General features: G+C 44.1%; 1 protein-coding gene across 15 annotated transcripts in view; it reads right to left on the bottom strand.

Annotated features, from left to right (window-relative positions):
* AKNAD1 (AKNA domain containing 1) overlaps positions 1–14,705 on the bottom strand; it is a 42,687-nt gene that overhangs the window by 26,157 nt on the left and 1,825 nt on the right. For 14 of the 15 annotated variants that reach the window (XM_054530251.2, XM_054530304.2, XM_054530268.2 and 11 more), the window contains exons 2-6: positions 9,603–10,698; positions 7,469–7,508; positions 6,830–6,978; positions 6,670–6,732; positions 1,056–1,189 (exon numbers count right to left, since the gene is read on the bottom strand). In XM_054530251.2, the coding sequence (XP_054386226.1) occupies positions 1,056–1,189; positions 6,670–6,732; positions 6,830–6,978; positions 7,469–7,508; positions 9,603–10,595 (1,379 nt within the window). In that variant the 5' untranslated portion in view covers positions 10,596–10,698. The remainder of the gene's footprint in view (positions 1–1,055; positions 1,190–6,669; positions 6,733–6,829; positions 6,979–7,468; positions 7,509–9,602; positions 10,699–14,705) is intronic. The other variant, XM_054530243.2, reaches the window with a different exon arrangement.

Here is a 14,705-nt window from a genome sequence, read left to right as displayed (position 1 = left end):
GCAGAGTTCTTTCTTCCCCTACCCCCAAAAAAAGCCTTTGGGAAAAAATCAATATTAAAACCTCATCCTTACTGTCTAATTACTCAGTATTGAAATAAAGGTAGACAGAGGTTCCATTAATTTTGGAAAAGTAAAACCATACCTTGGGGAAAAAAATACCACAGAACGCTAGGGCTGAAATGTAAACCATTAAAAAATTTGGCAACAACAATTCCATGTTAAAATGCTATGAATAGAAAGGGCTGAACTTACAAATATTAAGCCTACTAAATAGTTTATTTTAATTTATGCCAGGAAATTATAGGGAAAGAATCCTCTCCTTGAGTCCTGGAATACAGCTTAAAATTATTTGGAATGGAGAAAGGAGAATACAGTGCCATAAAAACCACCAGTTAGAAACTTCAGTTTGGAGTGTGTGTTCAAGGTTCTAATGTGAATTAACTCTGAAATCATTTAACTTTAAGCTTTAACACTTTTCCTTTATCAGGATTTGTAGGTCCCTCACCCTGACACCAATTAACTTTACAATGACCCCCTCCTGCCCAGTGCGCCTTGGAATTATCAGTAAATGGGAAAGAAAAGGGGAAAGAGAGGGACAGAAGAGAGAACCAGGCAAGGACAATAAAGACAGGTGTGGGGAGAGATAGATAAGAGAGGAAAAAGCTGAGAGGGAGAGGAGAGGAGGAACTTGAGAAGAGGCCCACTGTGGTTATCATGTGAGCCTTTCTAGGGTTTTCTTAGGCTCCTCTGGGTCTCCAAACCAATTATAATGATATTCAACAAATTGCAAAATTTTGGTACAATGCCTCTGCCCCAGGAAGCATTTGTTCATTTTGGGTGTTCCATCTGAGTCAATGTCCAGCACAGCACCTTACACTCAACAGGTCCTCCATGCTGTCTGTGGCATGAGGTGACACTTTGTTCATTGGTGACACGGTTTCTGCTGACTCTAGACCAGTGGCTCTCCAAGCACTAAGACAGCAGCCACATCAGAATCCCACCTGAAGGAGATCACCTTTGACCCTTCCACCTTACACAGTTGGTTTAAACCTGACCTTTCTGGATCAAAGTCACCAACGATTGTTGATTCGTGCTTGTGGACTTGCTGCTGCAAAGTCAGATGCTTGTCCTTGGTGGCCAGAAAGTTCTGCTCCAACAGTTCAAGGTGTCCCTGCAGTTTCTCCAGGACCTGCAGCGGTGAAGTCACTGGAATCATTCACATGCAAGACTGTGTGTATAATTGTTTTCCCAAAAACACAAAGCAGGCGTACCCTACAGTAGTGTCAAAACAAAGCTGCCATCCTTCTCCCAGCAGCATGAATTGTTTTGTCTCAGAGTCTGACATCTAAACTATAGACAACCCAAGGGTCATCTCAACATTCACAAACCCTCACAGCACATAGCTCAAAAGTACAATTACTTCTGATTTCTCTCTCAGAACCCACTCAGAAGCCTCTGGCCTTCCTTAGTGGGACATTCATAATCCTGTATATTTGCACAATGGTTTTTAGCTTACAAAGCATTTTTCCATTCCTCATCTTATTTAATCAACACATCAATGTTGTAAATGTGGTAAAGTAAATTTTATTATCCCAGTTTTACAAAGGAGGAAATTGGAACTCTAGCAATATGTCTGAAGGCGCACAGATCTTAAAAAGGAACTGTAGTTACATGGCCTGGGTTTCAGTCTGTGGGGAGCTAGAGGATGAGATGGGGAAGGAACAGCAGGAAGATTTAGCCAAAACTGTGAATGGGTCTTCCAGATGTCACTACGTGCAGCTTCAGGCAGATGAATGTTTAAACTGTGCGGGTTAGGGGCATGTTGAAGATGCATGGAGGCTTCAGTCCCACATCCCCAGTCACTAAACATTCCCTGAGCACTGCCTATTTCTGGCCCTGGGCCAGAAGTGTGAGATTAAAAAATTGTATCAGGCACAGTCCCTGGTCTTAGAGACGTTATTCCATTGAGAAAAGAGACTGTGGCTTAGAGTACTTAGCCAAAGGCCGGGCGCAGTGGCTCATGCCTATTATCCCAGCACTTTGGGAGGCCGAAGTGGGCAGATCATTTTAGGTCATTAGTTCAAGACCGGCCTGACCAACATGGTGAAACCCCATCTCTATTAAAAATACAAAAATTATCCGGGCATGGTGGTGCGTCCTGTAATCCCAGCTACCCGGGAGGTTGAGGCAGGAAAATCACTTGAGCCCAGGAGGCAGAGGTTGCAGTGAACCGAGATTGCACCACTGCACTCCAGCCTGGGCAACAGAGCAAGACTCCATCTCTTTCTCTCTCTCTCTCTCTCTCTCTCCATATATATATATATATCTATCAAAGCCAGAGCTCTGGAGTGCATATCTATATATGTATATATAGATATAGATAGAGAGAGAGAGACCTTTGCCAAGGCCCAGTGGAAGGAGTGCAACTTAAATCAGGCATAAAGGATGCTCTGGAGGGCTGGACCAAGCAGTATCCACGAAAATGGAGAGGAAGGGATGAATTGGACAGAGGTTGCCCAGGACAGAAACATAGCTCGGTGAGGTTATAGGATCAGACACAGCTGGGTGCAAGTTTAGACTCTGTCACTTACTCATTGTATGATTTTAGTAAACTTGAACCTCTAAGCTTCAGTTTCTACATCTGTAAAATTAAGGTAATACTCCTTGCCTCATATTATAAAAACTAAATGAGATAATGTGTTGTGCCGGGACTATAGTACATACTTGACAGATTATTAATTCTTATTATTATTTTTTTAATTTAAGACAGTCACTCGCTCTGTCACCCAGGCTGGAGTGGAGTGGTGCAATTTCAGCACACTGTAACTTCTACCTCCCAGATTCAAGCAATTCTCCTGCCTCAGCCTCCCAAGTAGCTGAGATTACAGGCATGCACCACCACGCCTGGCTAATTTTTGTATTTTTAGTAGAGATGTGGTTTCACCATGTTGGCCAGGCTGGTCTCAAACTCCTGACCTCAGGTGATCCACCCACCTTGGCCTCCCAAAGTACTGGGATTACAGGCATGAGCCACCACTCCCAGCCAATTCTTATTAATATTAAAAATGAATAAACAAGAATTTGGAAACATATTGGCTAAAGGGTATATAAAAAGCGGCAGGTGTGGCAGATGTTTTACATTTCTCCGCAGGTTCATCCTCTGTCTTTCTCTGTGCTGACCTTTAATGGACTGCACCACAGGCTCCCCTGAGCCCTGGCTTTGGTTGGTTTTAGTCAATGGAAGGCAACAGCAGGAGAGAGGAGTTGGAGGATGAGATGGGAGTCTTTTCTTTCTCCCTGTGCCATCATGGAGTTGACTCTGTCCCTCCACCAAAAGCCACAGGGCTTGTCAGCTAGTCCCACAGTGACAGCTGCTCTCTTTAGGCTCTAGGACCTGCTTTTCCTCTGCTCCTTCAGGCCAAAGGGGAGCTCCCCACGGGTCCTTCCAGGAGATGCTTTTCCATCCCTTATTGGTTTCCCTTAGCCTGGCCCACACTGTTGTAAAATAATGCCTTTGTTAAACTCTCCTCCGTTGCCCCATTTGAGTAACCATCTGGTCCCTGCCAGAACCCTGAGTGACACTGTAAATCTCACAGACAGTGCTTGAGTTTCTCAGCTTGGGAAGTGAGAAGCATGTGGTAGACCTGACTAAACTGGGGAATTTGGAAAGGCTAACAGGCTCGAAGATATTGATGTTGGACAAGGTAGAGTTTGCAGTGAGGGTGGGATATCCGAAGTGAAGAGAGACACAAACATTTAGAGCTATCGATGAGAAGTCAGGACAAGTGACTCAGGAACTGGAAGCCTGAAGATGGCAGCTGAGTCCATGAGGAAGAATTATGTGTTCAAGGGAAAGAGGGTAATGAGGAAAGAGATAAAAGCTAATCATGAATTATAATTCAGGATCTTGGAATTTAAATTGCATTATGTTGCAGAAGATAGGGCACAATTTTCTAGGCAGAAATGTGCCTCACTGAATTCTCATAACAACTCTGAAAGTGAAGACATGCTGTAACATGTCTACAGTTGTGTAACCAATAAGTAGAGGCACGACATCCGCTCCAAAATCCAAATGCTTTCTGCTGTGTGGTGCTGCTCAGGCTGAGGCAGTTGCTTGTAGCCCTGTCTGGCTTCTTTCAAGGCTGAACCACCTGGGCCTGGAAGTCCCAGACCGCAGGCTGATACTGTCAGGAGCCACCTTTACTCTCCCCTCGGTCAGCAGGGATCCTCGCATACCCCATAACATCAGGAAGAAACCTCCCTCATCCAGGCTTCCAAAGGCTCCTGATAGAACCAGTTTTCTCTGCTCAGCCCTTTAAAATTCTGTGTTCTTCCAATTCCTGAAATCCTAGCTTTCTGGAGATCTTGTTTATCGTTGTTTCTTCCATAATCCCTGCAATCTGGCTTCCAGATCCACCACTTCAATCAAAACCAGGCTGGCCAAAGACCCTTATAACATCTTGATTGCCAAATCCAATGCACTTCTTATTTGGGCCCACTCCCCTCTCCTTCAAACCCTCTTTTCTCTTGGCTTCTCCGCCTCTGCTCCTCCCCAGCTGCCATTTCCCTCGAGTCTCTCCTGGGCCCTCTTCGCTTCTCACCCTGTGTATTTTGCCTGGCCCGTCTCATCCACTCCAGCGTCAACCCACAACTATGCCCAGATCTACATTTCTCACCCAAACAGCTTTGCAGGCCAGATCCACTGGTCTAACTGCCTACTGGAGCCCTCTACTTAGATGTCCCAAAGGTAGCTCAAACTCGAAATGCCCCAAACTAGACCTGACATCTTGCCTCCTGCTTGCCTTCCACACCCATTCTAAATGGGATCCTCTACTTTTATTCCTGACCTTGGTTACCCAAGCCAGAAGTCTGGAGCTCATCCAAGCCTCTTCCCTTCCTCTATTCAGCCCTTTCCATCTGCCACCATTTCCCTAAACCCCCAGATTTGTCCCCATCTCCAGCCTCATTGCCAGCCTTCGTTCAGGCCCTCCTGACTTGTTACCTGGATTCTGGCTTCCAAACCAATCTCTGTGCCTTCAGCCTTGCCCCCATGGTGCTTCCCATTCGTCAGCTTGAAAACCTTCAATGCAGAGGCGCAGCGGCTCACGCCTGTAATCCCAGCACTTTGGGAGACCGAGGCAGGTGGATCACCCTGAAGTCAGGAGTTCAAGACCAGCCCAGCCAACATGGTGAAACCCTGTCTCTACTAAAAATACAAAAATTAGCCAGGCACGATGGTGCACACCTGTAACTCCAGCTACTTGGGAGGCTGAGGCAGGAGAATCACTTGAACTTGGGGAGTGGAGGTTGCAGTGAGCTGAGATCATGCCACTGCACTCTAGTATGAGTGACAGAATGAGGCCGTGTCTCAAAAAACAAAAAACAAAACAAAAAAACCTTCAATGCTGCCCAATTACTCAGCCTCAGGCATGGCTTAAAGGCCTTCATGATGTACCCCTGTCCACCTCTCCCGTCTCCTCCCCCACCCCCATGTCACCATGTGCTCCCAAGTGCTGTATGGTAAATCACAGTGCCCACAGCTCCTCACACTGGCAGCACTTCCTCACCCCTGTGCCATTGCACCTGCTGTTTCCTTTTTCTAGAATACCCCTTGGCCTCCTGCCAAGCTCATCCCTATTCCTTCTGCAACACCCAGCTCAGAAGTGACTTCCAGGAAGCCTTCCAAATGTCCCCTCACTGGCAAAGTTGAGCCTCTTCTAGGATGCCATTAGCATTCTCTGTAACATTTCTCCAGCTGCATTTTAGCTGCCTGTTTACCAGTCCACTGTTCCTAAGAGACTATAAACCACTTGAAAAAGAAATTGTTTATTCATCTTGAATTCCTAGTGCCTGGTACAGGGTCTGGGACACAGAAAGTGCCTGACAAATGTTTGTTGAATGAATGATTTAATTAACAGTATGAATGAGAGAATAATCAACTGTGTCTTTTAGCATTTGTGTCCCCTGGTTTTTGTCCATGCTGCTGGGTTTCTGAAGCACAGCCCTCCCTAAACCTTGCTTGTGCCTACATCAGAACTTCTGACCTTATCCCTTGTTGATGAGCCGATGGCCTCAACGACATCTTCAATGTCAGCATGCTTCTGGTTCTCCCAGCCTTACCCTTCACCCCATTGCTCCACCCCACTTCCCATGATCCTGGCACTGACAACATGACTGCTGTGGCGATGACATAAATTAATGGTTTGATTAAATGCAGCAACTAGCAAGGATGTGAAAGGAAAAGATTTTGACCTGAAAAACGTTACTTCAAGGTTGATTTTATGAGTATTCAAAGTCATATTTAATTTCCAGGTAATGGCAATTTTTATAACCTGAATCCACCAGTACCCATCAACTGTGGACAGTCCCACCCTTTATAACTGATTACAGTTCTTCTCTTGAACCTCCCATGGTGTCAGATTAATTATGAGTAACTGGCAAGGAGTAATAGCCATAAGTAATAGATCCCCTGAGAAAGAAAGATGGCTAAATAGATAGAGAAACAGAATTCTAAGCTCTTTTAGCCAACATAAACAAAGATGGTTTAATCTTTAGCAAAACATTTCCACTCCCACCACTGTAGAGAAAACATGGCACTTTAAAGTTATTTGTCTTTATCCAAGCCAAATTCTCTCGTCAAGATTTTAAAAACGGGATAAAATTCATTACCAGCTTCTCGTCTTGCAAATGATAAGGAGAGTCCTGTTTTATTCTTTCGGAAAATTCTTGTACCTACAGTGAAAAAATTACAATCTCTCATTAATGGCATGGTTTCTCATGTATGAATTTGGTTGCTTATACTGTTTATAACAAGCTTTAAAAGTATTACTTTAGTCTTCAGTTGATCAGTCTGTTCTTTTAACTTCTGACACATCTGTTTCCCTTGGGATATCTTTTGAAATATGTAAGAAGAACTTGAGGAAGTGACTTTCTGAGAGGTTGGTGACAACTTAGAGAGACTTGCCTCAGATTCTATTCCTATACAAGAAAGAACACATTTAGGCTACCATTCATCTCAACTCATCACAGTTTTATTAAGTACTGAAAACAGAAAGCTGTTGCAGTCACAACCACTTACTATTTTTAAAAAATTATTTTTTTCAAAATACATATCTAGGCCAGGCACAGTGGCTCACACCTGTAATCCCAGCACTTTGGGAGGCCAAAGCAGGGGGATCACTTGCAGCCAGGAGTTCAAGACCATCCTCAGCAACAAAGTGAGACCCCACCTCTACAAAAAAACAAAAAAAATTATCTAGGTGTGGTGGCATGCACCTGTAATCCCAGCTACTCGGGAGGATGAGGTGGGAGGATCATTTGAGCCCCAGAGGTCAAGGCTGCAATGAACCAAGATTGTGCTGCTGCACTCCAGCCTGGGTGACAGAGTGAGACCCTGTCTCAAAAAGACAAAAACAAAACATATATATATATATATATATATCTCAAAGAAGTTTTAAAACATTAGTACCTGTGAGAAGTTCTTGGTGGATATGTACTGTGGGCTCCATCTGCACAATTAAAGGGTAAGAAAACATTACTGTCGATATTGATCAATGACACCACCGTTCAGAATGACCCAACATGTTCTGTCATCATAGAGGCAGTCCAGGTTTGCAGTCAAGAGCCAGGGCCGTGATGCCAAGGTTGAATTCCACTCTGACACTTACTTGCTGGGCAGCCCAAGTAATTGTCTTATCACTTATAAGCCTGCAATTCCTTGGCAGGAAAATGGGGATAGTAAGTGAACCTACCTCAGGGGGGTTGTTATGAGGATGAAATGTTAAATATCTACCATAGTATCAGGCAGGTGGTAAGCATTTAACAATACGTGTTATCTGTTATCACCATTGTGTTTGATACTGGTATGTGAAATGCTGAAACATTTCTCCTAAAACTAGACTGTAAGTTTCACGAGGGTAGGGATCATGGCTGGTCTTGTCACCAGCTCTGTTGCTGGTGCTGTCACTAACACAAAACACATGGTAGCCACACTCTAGAGAATAACAGAGGATGCATTAAGTTCCAAACTGTGTGTCAAGATAGTGATGGTTTTCTACCCATCACAGGCTAATTGAACAGTTTAAATTCCAGAGTGATTCACCTTGGGGGGTCTTCCCTTTGTTCCCAACACATGAAGCTCAGAAACGTGCTAGTGCCAGAGAGCTGGTCAAAATAGACTGTGGTCTTTCTAGACATCTCAACTATATGATGGATATGAAACCTGCAGGGTCCAATTCTCCAATCTGAATTGACAGGACTGGAAAAAATCAGATACCTGACCTCGAACCCCCATACCAGAGGGAGATGAGCCTGATATCCATCTGCTCCTGCTAATCACGGGGCACTGAGAACTGGACACAAGGAGGATGTTCTCCTGCAACCAGAACAAGGAACCCCAACACTTCCCAATACCACGGGGGTGTAGGTTTCTCTCAGAGAGCATCCCAGTCATGGCCAGGTGGCCTGTTGGCTTAGGTTTGGATGTAGGGGTTTCTGCTCAAACTCCCCAGGCATTCAGTTGAAAGAGAGGGGAGCTGAAGCGTGAAAATGGAAATGGAAATTAAAAAAAGAGAGAGAGAAAAATCACTTCCAAGGTTAGGTTATAGAAAAAAAGAGAGAGAGAATGGAAATGGAAACAGGCAGTGTGGTTCAGTCCAGAACACCTTCATATAAAGCTCAAAAGAAAGATCATGCACTCTAGGCAAATTGCCCAAGAACTAAAATGTTTATTTTGATTCTTAATATGGATTTACCTTACTATTGGCCTCAAAAATCAATGAGCTCATGAGCCTCAGCATGTTGGGAAGTTGGTGTGGGAGTGTAAGAAGATGGGGTAAGGGAAAGGGGGAAATAGCATAAATTAAGCATTAACAAAGTTTTATACCAAATGATTACCAAGATAACAAGCTTGAAATCCATTACTAACGATCTTAATTCCATTCAACTTAGCATTAATAACTAAGGGCATAATGTACATAAGACACGAGGCCAGGCCTCTGGGGGAAGTTAGGCAATGGAAAGGCGAAGATAAGGTTGCTGCCCTCCAGAGCCTTAGAATCTAGTGGAGGAAGCAGATGCTTCTGCTATTATGATCCAAAGCAGGCTGAGATACACACTCTGATGGAAGGACTAAACAAACAAGTGTGGGAAATATTGTGACTTGGGAGACCTGAAAATTTATGTGGCCCAAGGGGGAATTGAAGGAGGCCATGAAAACAAGCAGGTCTTTGGCAAGTCAAGATGGGATGTGCCACGCAAGGCAGGAACTCAGAGAGCTCAGGGCCTGGGAAGAGGTTCTGGACCAGCCAGGTAACTGCAGATGACTCCTGAAGGAGGGCAGCTAAGTTTAAGTGAGGAGAGCCAAATTCCAACTTGCAGAATTTGGATTTTATTCTCTTATATGTTTTTGTCAGCATAGCCCTTGATGCTTCTTATGGGGACACTGAGAGTCTGAGTGGCCACATCACTCATCCAGGGTGACCCAGGGTGCTGAATGAAACTTTGGAACTAGAACCAAGCTCTATTCACCCTCCAAAAACCCACACTGAAAGAGATAAGCAGTGGTCCCAATTAATGTGTTTACAGGAGACCGTTTCGTTTACCTGGATTTGTTGTGAAGGTTCAGAGATTTTCCCTTTCTGCTCTTGATGTTGTTTTTCAACACAGTTTGACTCAGACGTGGTTTCTAAAATATCTTGCACAAGAGCGGGTTTATCTCTCAACTTGGAAGAAAAGCTGGCTTGTTTAGCTATTGCAAGTGGTTTATTAGTTATGTTATTTTTAGGAATTTTCACTTTGGGAGCAATCTTAGAGAAATCAGGGAGCTGGTAATGAACTTGACCTTGGCCATATTTGAACCTGTTGCCCGAACTTGCTTTTTCAGTCTGCTGTTTCTGGGATGCCTGCCCTTGATAACTTTTTTGTTTATCACCTGGACCCTTGGTTTTAGTTAGAACATTTACATTTTCTTGATGGCTGCTATCTCCAGCAGCCACTGGCTCTTCTAAATCAGAGGTATTTTCCTCTGTCGTGGTGGGAGAACCAGGCTTATTGCTGTTTTCACCATCCCTTTTGGGGCTGAGTTGGTCAGTGAGTTCTGGGGTTTGTTCTTTTGGCCAAGAATTCTTATTATAACATGAAATAATACTTTTAACAATAGCTTCCTCTTCAAAACTGTCAGCATTTGAGATCTCTGGGAGGGTTTCACAATCAATGCCTTGACCTCTTAAGAATGGCTCTTTGGAAAGATGATGAAGTAAAATATCAGAAATGCTTGACTTAGAAGCGCCTCCTTCATTTGCTGGAATATGAAGAGCTGCAGTGCATTGTTTCTCTTTCTCGTCTTTTTTGTTGGCAGCATTTTCAGTAATTTTACCCAGGGGTATGGTCATAGCTGTATTTCCACAAGTCTCATTATGCGTAGCCTTCTCTTGAGGGTCATCTGCTATGAAAATAATTTGATTTAAGACTTCAAGGCCATCCTTTTTTGAGGTAAAACTGTAATCATTGCATATCTCAATCTGAGAGAAGTCCCCATCATAAGGCAAATCCTCCTGCTTATAAGTTGTGTGTTCTGAAAAATCAGCCTCATCCATGTGTGTGCAGCCCGATCGCTCTCGTCCTCTGCCTCCTGAGCTGGCTGCTGTCAGTTGTAACAATAGCTCTGGTTCTCACTGACTGTCTTCACTGTATGCTATTCTGTGTGAAATGAGAACAGCCTCATTGTTAAATATATTGGAATAATGTATACAACTATGCCAGAACAAAGTGGATATTTTTTAATTCAAAAAATTCAGTTACAAACAGGAAGGCAGGAAGCTCAGCCACAAGCTGACCCAACCTCAATCCACACTATGTTAACACAATCAGTAGTATAACAGCAAGGTATGGGGAAAAAAAAAAAAAAAAAAAAGGAGAGTGTTACATTTTTCATTTATTAAATTTTGAGGATGACATTAGTCTACAGTTAATAGCCAAATATTTATCAACCTCCCTTAGCAGATACTATTTGGAGTTTATTCTCCCAAAGTAGGAACTTGGGATGCAAGTAAAGGATTGATTTTTTTTCTTTTTTCTTTTTTTTTTTTTTTTTGAGACAGAGTCTCGCTCTGTCGCCCAGGCTGAAGTGCAGTGGCACAATCTCGGCTCACTGCAAGCTCTGCCTCCCAGGTTCACTCCATTCTCCTGCCTCAGCCTCCCGAGCTGCCCGCCACCACGCCCAACTAATTTTTTGTATTTTTAGTAGAGATGGGGTTTCACCATGTTAGCCAGGATGGTCTCGATCTCCTGACCTCGTGATCCACCTGCCTCGGCCTCCCAAAGTGCTGGGATTACAGGCGTGAGCCACCGCGCCCGGCCTGATTTTTTTTTTTTTGTAACTACCAGAGCCACGCCTTGTCCACATGTCACTGACAGTCTTCTAAGCCATGTGGCGATGGAAGCCGGCCTAGCTCACATGTAACACCCACCTTCTCCATTCTGGTGCTTTTTCACCTGTTCCTCCAGACCTTCTGGTCCCCTTCTCCTGACTTTCCCTTGCATGTCTGAGAATGGCAGAGAAGGACTTACAGAAATATGGCCAAGGGGCCGGGCGCGGTGCCTCACACCTGTAATCCCAGCACTTTGGGAGGCTGAGGCAAGCGGATCACCTGAGGTCAGGAGTTCGAGACCAGCCTGGCCAACATGGCGAAACCCCTGTCTGTACTAAAAATACAAAAAGTTAGTCAGGTGTAGTGGCGTGCCCCTGTAGTCCCAGCTACTCGGGAGGCTGAGGCAGGAGAATTGCTTGAACCTGGGAGGCAGAGGTTGCAGTGAGCCGAGATCAAGCCACTGCACTCCAGCCTGGGTGACAGAGAGAGACTCCGTCTCAAAAAAAGAAAAAAAAAGAAATGTGACCAAGGGACAAATAGGCTTTCAAACACCTGGAGGCCAGTCTGCAGCCAAATGTCCCTTTTCTAATTTGGACTCAGGCAGGAACCTAGTCAGAGAGGCTGCCTTCCCTGAACAACCCCTGCCAGCCACGACAGCCCAGGCGGCAGTCTGGTGGTACCAGAGTCTTTGGGGATATTCCTGAAAATGGCTGGAGTAAAACCAGCTGCCATTTGGTATGAGTCCTATTTTCTCTTTTTTAAACAAAATTCAAAGCACACATTCAGATATCTCTTCCTGATTTGTGAACTTTTTGGATGATTCCTCAGAAGTAGTAAAATGATCTCAAATTTTAGGTGGAGTAACTGAGATTCCCTCTCCCCTGGAGTACTAGCCCAGAGTGACCACAGCTGCTGGCAGCCTCCCTTGCCCATACAATGATTAGGTTGGGTGAGCAGATCTCTGAGGTTCTCTCTCCAACCAAATTTTTATGAGTCTATAAACTGGTGATTTATTAGGTAACCTCAAAAGCTAAAATCATATGTTTGACCAAAATAATTTTTTTTGAACTACGTCGTCCAAGAAAAAAGGAGTACAAACTAAATGTGGTAAAAGCATCCGTGAGACATTGTACAAAAATCTTAATTTATAGACACATGCCAATGTTAGAGAACCCAAATTAAACAGATGCTCTGTTTAGAGAGATGGAGAGAAAGGAGAATATCACTGCAGGATTATTTTAAATCATTTAAAGAGGGTGACATTTAGTATAAAGTGAGGCACGTCTTCATGAGAAGAATTACAGGCTACTCTAACCCAAGTTGAAGAACAAGGGAAAAGGCTTCCCAAGAAAGTGAAAGGCACAGTGGGAAAGCAGAAGCGGAGAGGCATGGATCTGAATTCTCTGGCTTCTCTGCTTTCTAGCTGTGTGTCATTTGGCAAGTTATTTAACTCTTGTGAGTCTCGGTTGCCTCTTCTGAGAAATAGGACTAGCAATACCTGAGATAAGGCACTAAAGTACCCAGCATAGGGCTTGGCGCAGAGTAAGAATTCCATACATTGTTGTTGGAAAATGAAAAAACAGAATCAGTCTCAGTATTGGAATACTGAAGAATGCCCAGGTCCAGAGGTGAGGCACTCCTTATCCATGGGGATATTTAAAGGATAAAGGAAGGAATTGCATATGTAAAACATAATCTCGGCCAAGCAAGGTGGCTCATGCCTGTAATCCCAGCACTTTGGGTGGCCGAGGCAGGTGGATCAGGAGGTCAAGAGATGGAGACCATCCTGGCCAACATGGTGAAAACCCCGTCTCTACTAAAAATACAAAAAATTAGCTGGACGTGGCGGCGCACACCTGTAGTCCCAGCTACTCTGGAGGCTGAGGCAGGAGAATCACTTGAACCCGGGAGGCAGAGGTTGCAGTGAGCCAAGATCGCACCACTGCACTCCAGCCTGGTGACAGAGTGAGACTTCGTCTCAAAACAAAAAAGACATAATCTGTACAAGAACTTTAAGACCATTTTAAAACTTAATCTGTAAATAAATATATTTGAAGGTAAAAAAAAAAATTAGGCCGGGTGAGGTGACTCACGCCTGTAATCCCAGCACTTTGGGAGGCTGAGGCAGGTGGATCACTTGAGCTCAGTAGTTCAAGACCAGCCTGGCCAATGTGGCGAAACCCATTTCTACTAAAAATACAAAAATTAGTCGGGCATGGTGGTGCACCCCTATAGTCCCAGCTACTTGGGAGGCTGAGGCAGGAGAATCACTTGAACCTGGGAGGCAGAGGTTGCAGTGAGCCAAGATTGTGCCGCTGCACTCCAGCCTGAGCAACAGCAAGACTCTGTCTCAAAAAAATAAAAAATCATAAATAAATAAATCACTAAGCAAGTTTAAACAAAATATTGTCTAATTTTTTAGAACAAAAAAAAAACAGAGAGAGTGTCTTTGTTTTTTTAGACAAGGTCTCACTCTATCACCCAGGCTGGAGTGTAGTGACACCACCATGGCTTAATTGATCTTCCTCCCTTAGCCTCCTGAGTAGCTGGGACTACAGGAGCATACCACCACACCTGACTAATTTTTAATTTTTTTTGTAGAGATGGAGTTTCACCATGTTATTCAGGACGGTCTCAAACTCCTGGGCTCAAGTAACCCACCTGCCTCAGCCTCCCAAAGTGCTGGGATTACAGGCATGAGCCACTGTGCCTGGCCTGAGAGTATGTTTAAATGCCTACAGAGAGAACGGAAGAAGAAGAAAACAAATTCTAGTTTTGCAAGACTTTTAATGACCCAAGTATCAGTCCCAAAGTTATCCTCATGCTTTCTTTACATTTTCAGGAGCTCATTGCCAAACTCCATACCCTTCTTGTATAGAAAGGAAAGATACTTTGTTGGCCAAATTCCCACTTTTAAAATATAATTCCATTAAAACTGATAAAATTTGAATTTTGCTCTGGCTCTTAAGAAAAAGAAAAAAAGTCCAGGCACGGTGGCTCATGCCTGTAATCTCAGCACTTTGGGAGGCCAAAACAGAAGGATTGCTTGAGGACAGGAGTTTGAGAACAGCTTGGGCAACAAAGCAAGACCCTGTCTCTACAAAAAAAAAAAATTAAAAATTAGCCAGGAGTGGTGGTATGTGCCTGTAGTCCCAGCAACTTGGGAGCCTGAGATGGAGGATCAATTGAGCCCAGGAGGTCAAGGCTGCAGTGAGCAGAGATCATGCCACTGCACTCCAGCCTGGGTGACAGAGCAAGACCCTGTCTCTCTCTCTCTCTCACACACACACACACACACACACACACACAAAGAAAGAAAGGAAAAGAAAAAGAGTG

Source organism: Pongo abelii, chromosome 1 (genome assembly GCF_028885655.2).
Source record: "Pongo abelii isolate AG06213 chromosome 1, NHGRI_mPonAbe1-v2.0_pri, whole genome shotgun sequence".
Lineage (NCBI taxonomy): Eukaryota > Metazoa > Chordata > Mammalia > Primates > Hominidae > Pongo > Pongo abelii.
Note: the sequence above shows the minus strand (reverse complement) of the source record. Positions and strands in the feature narration are given on the sequence as shown.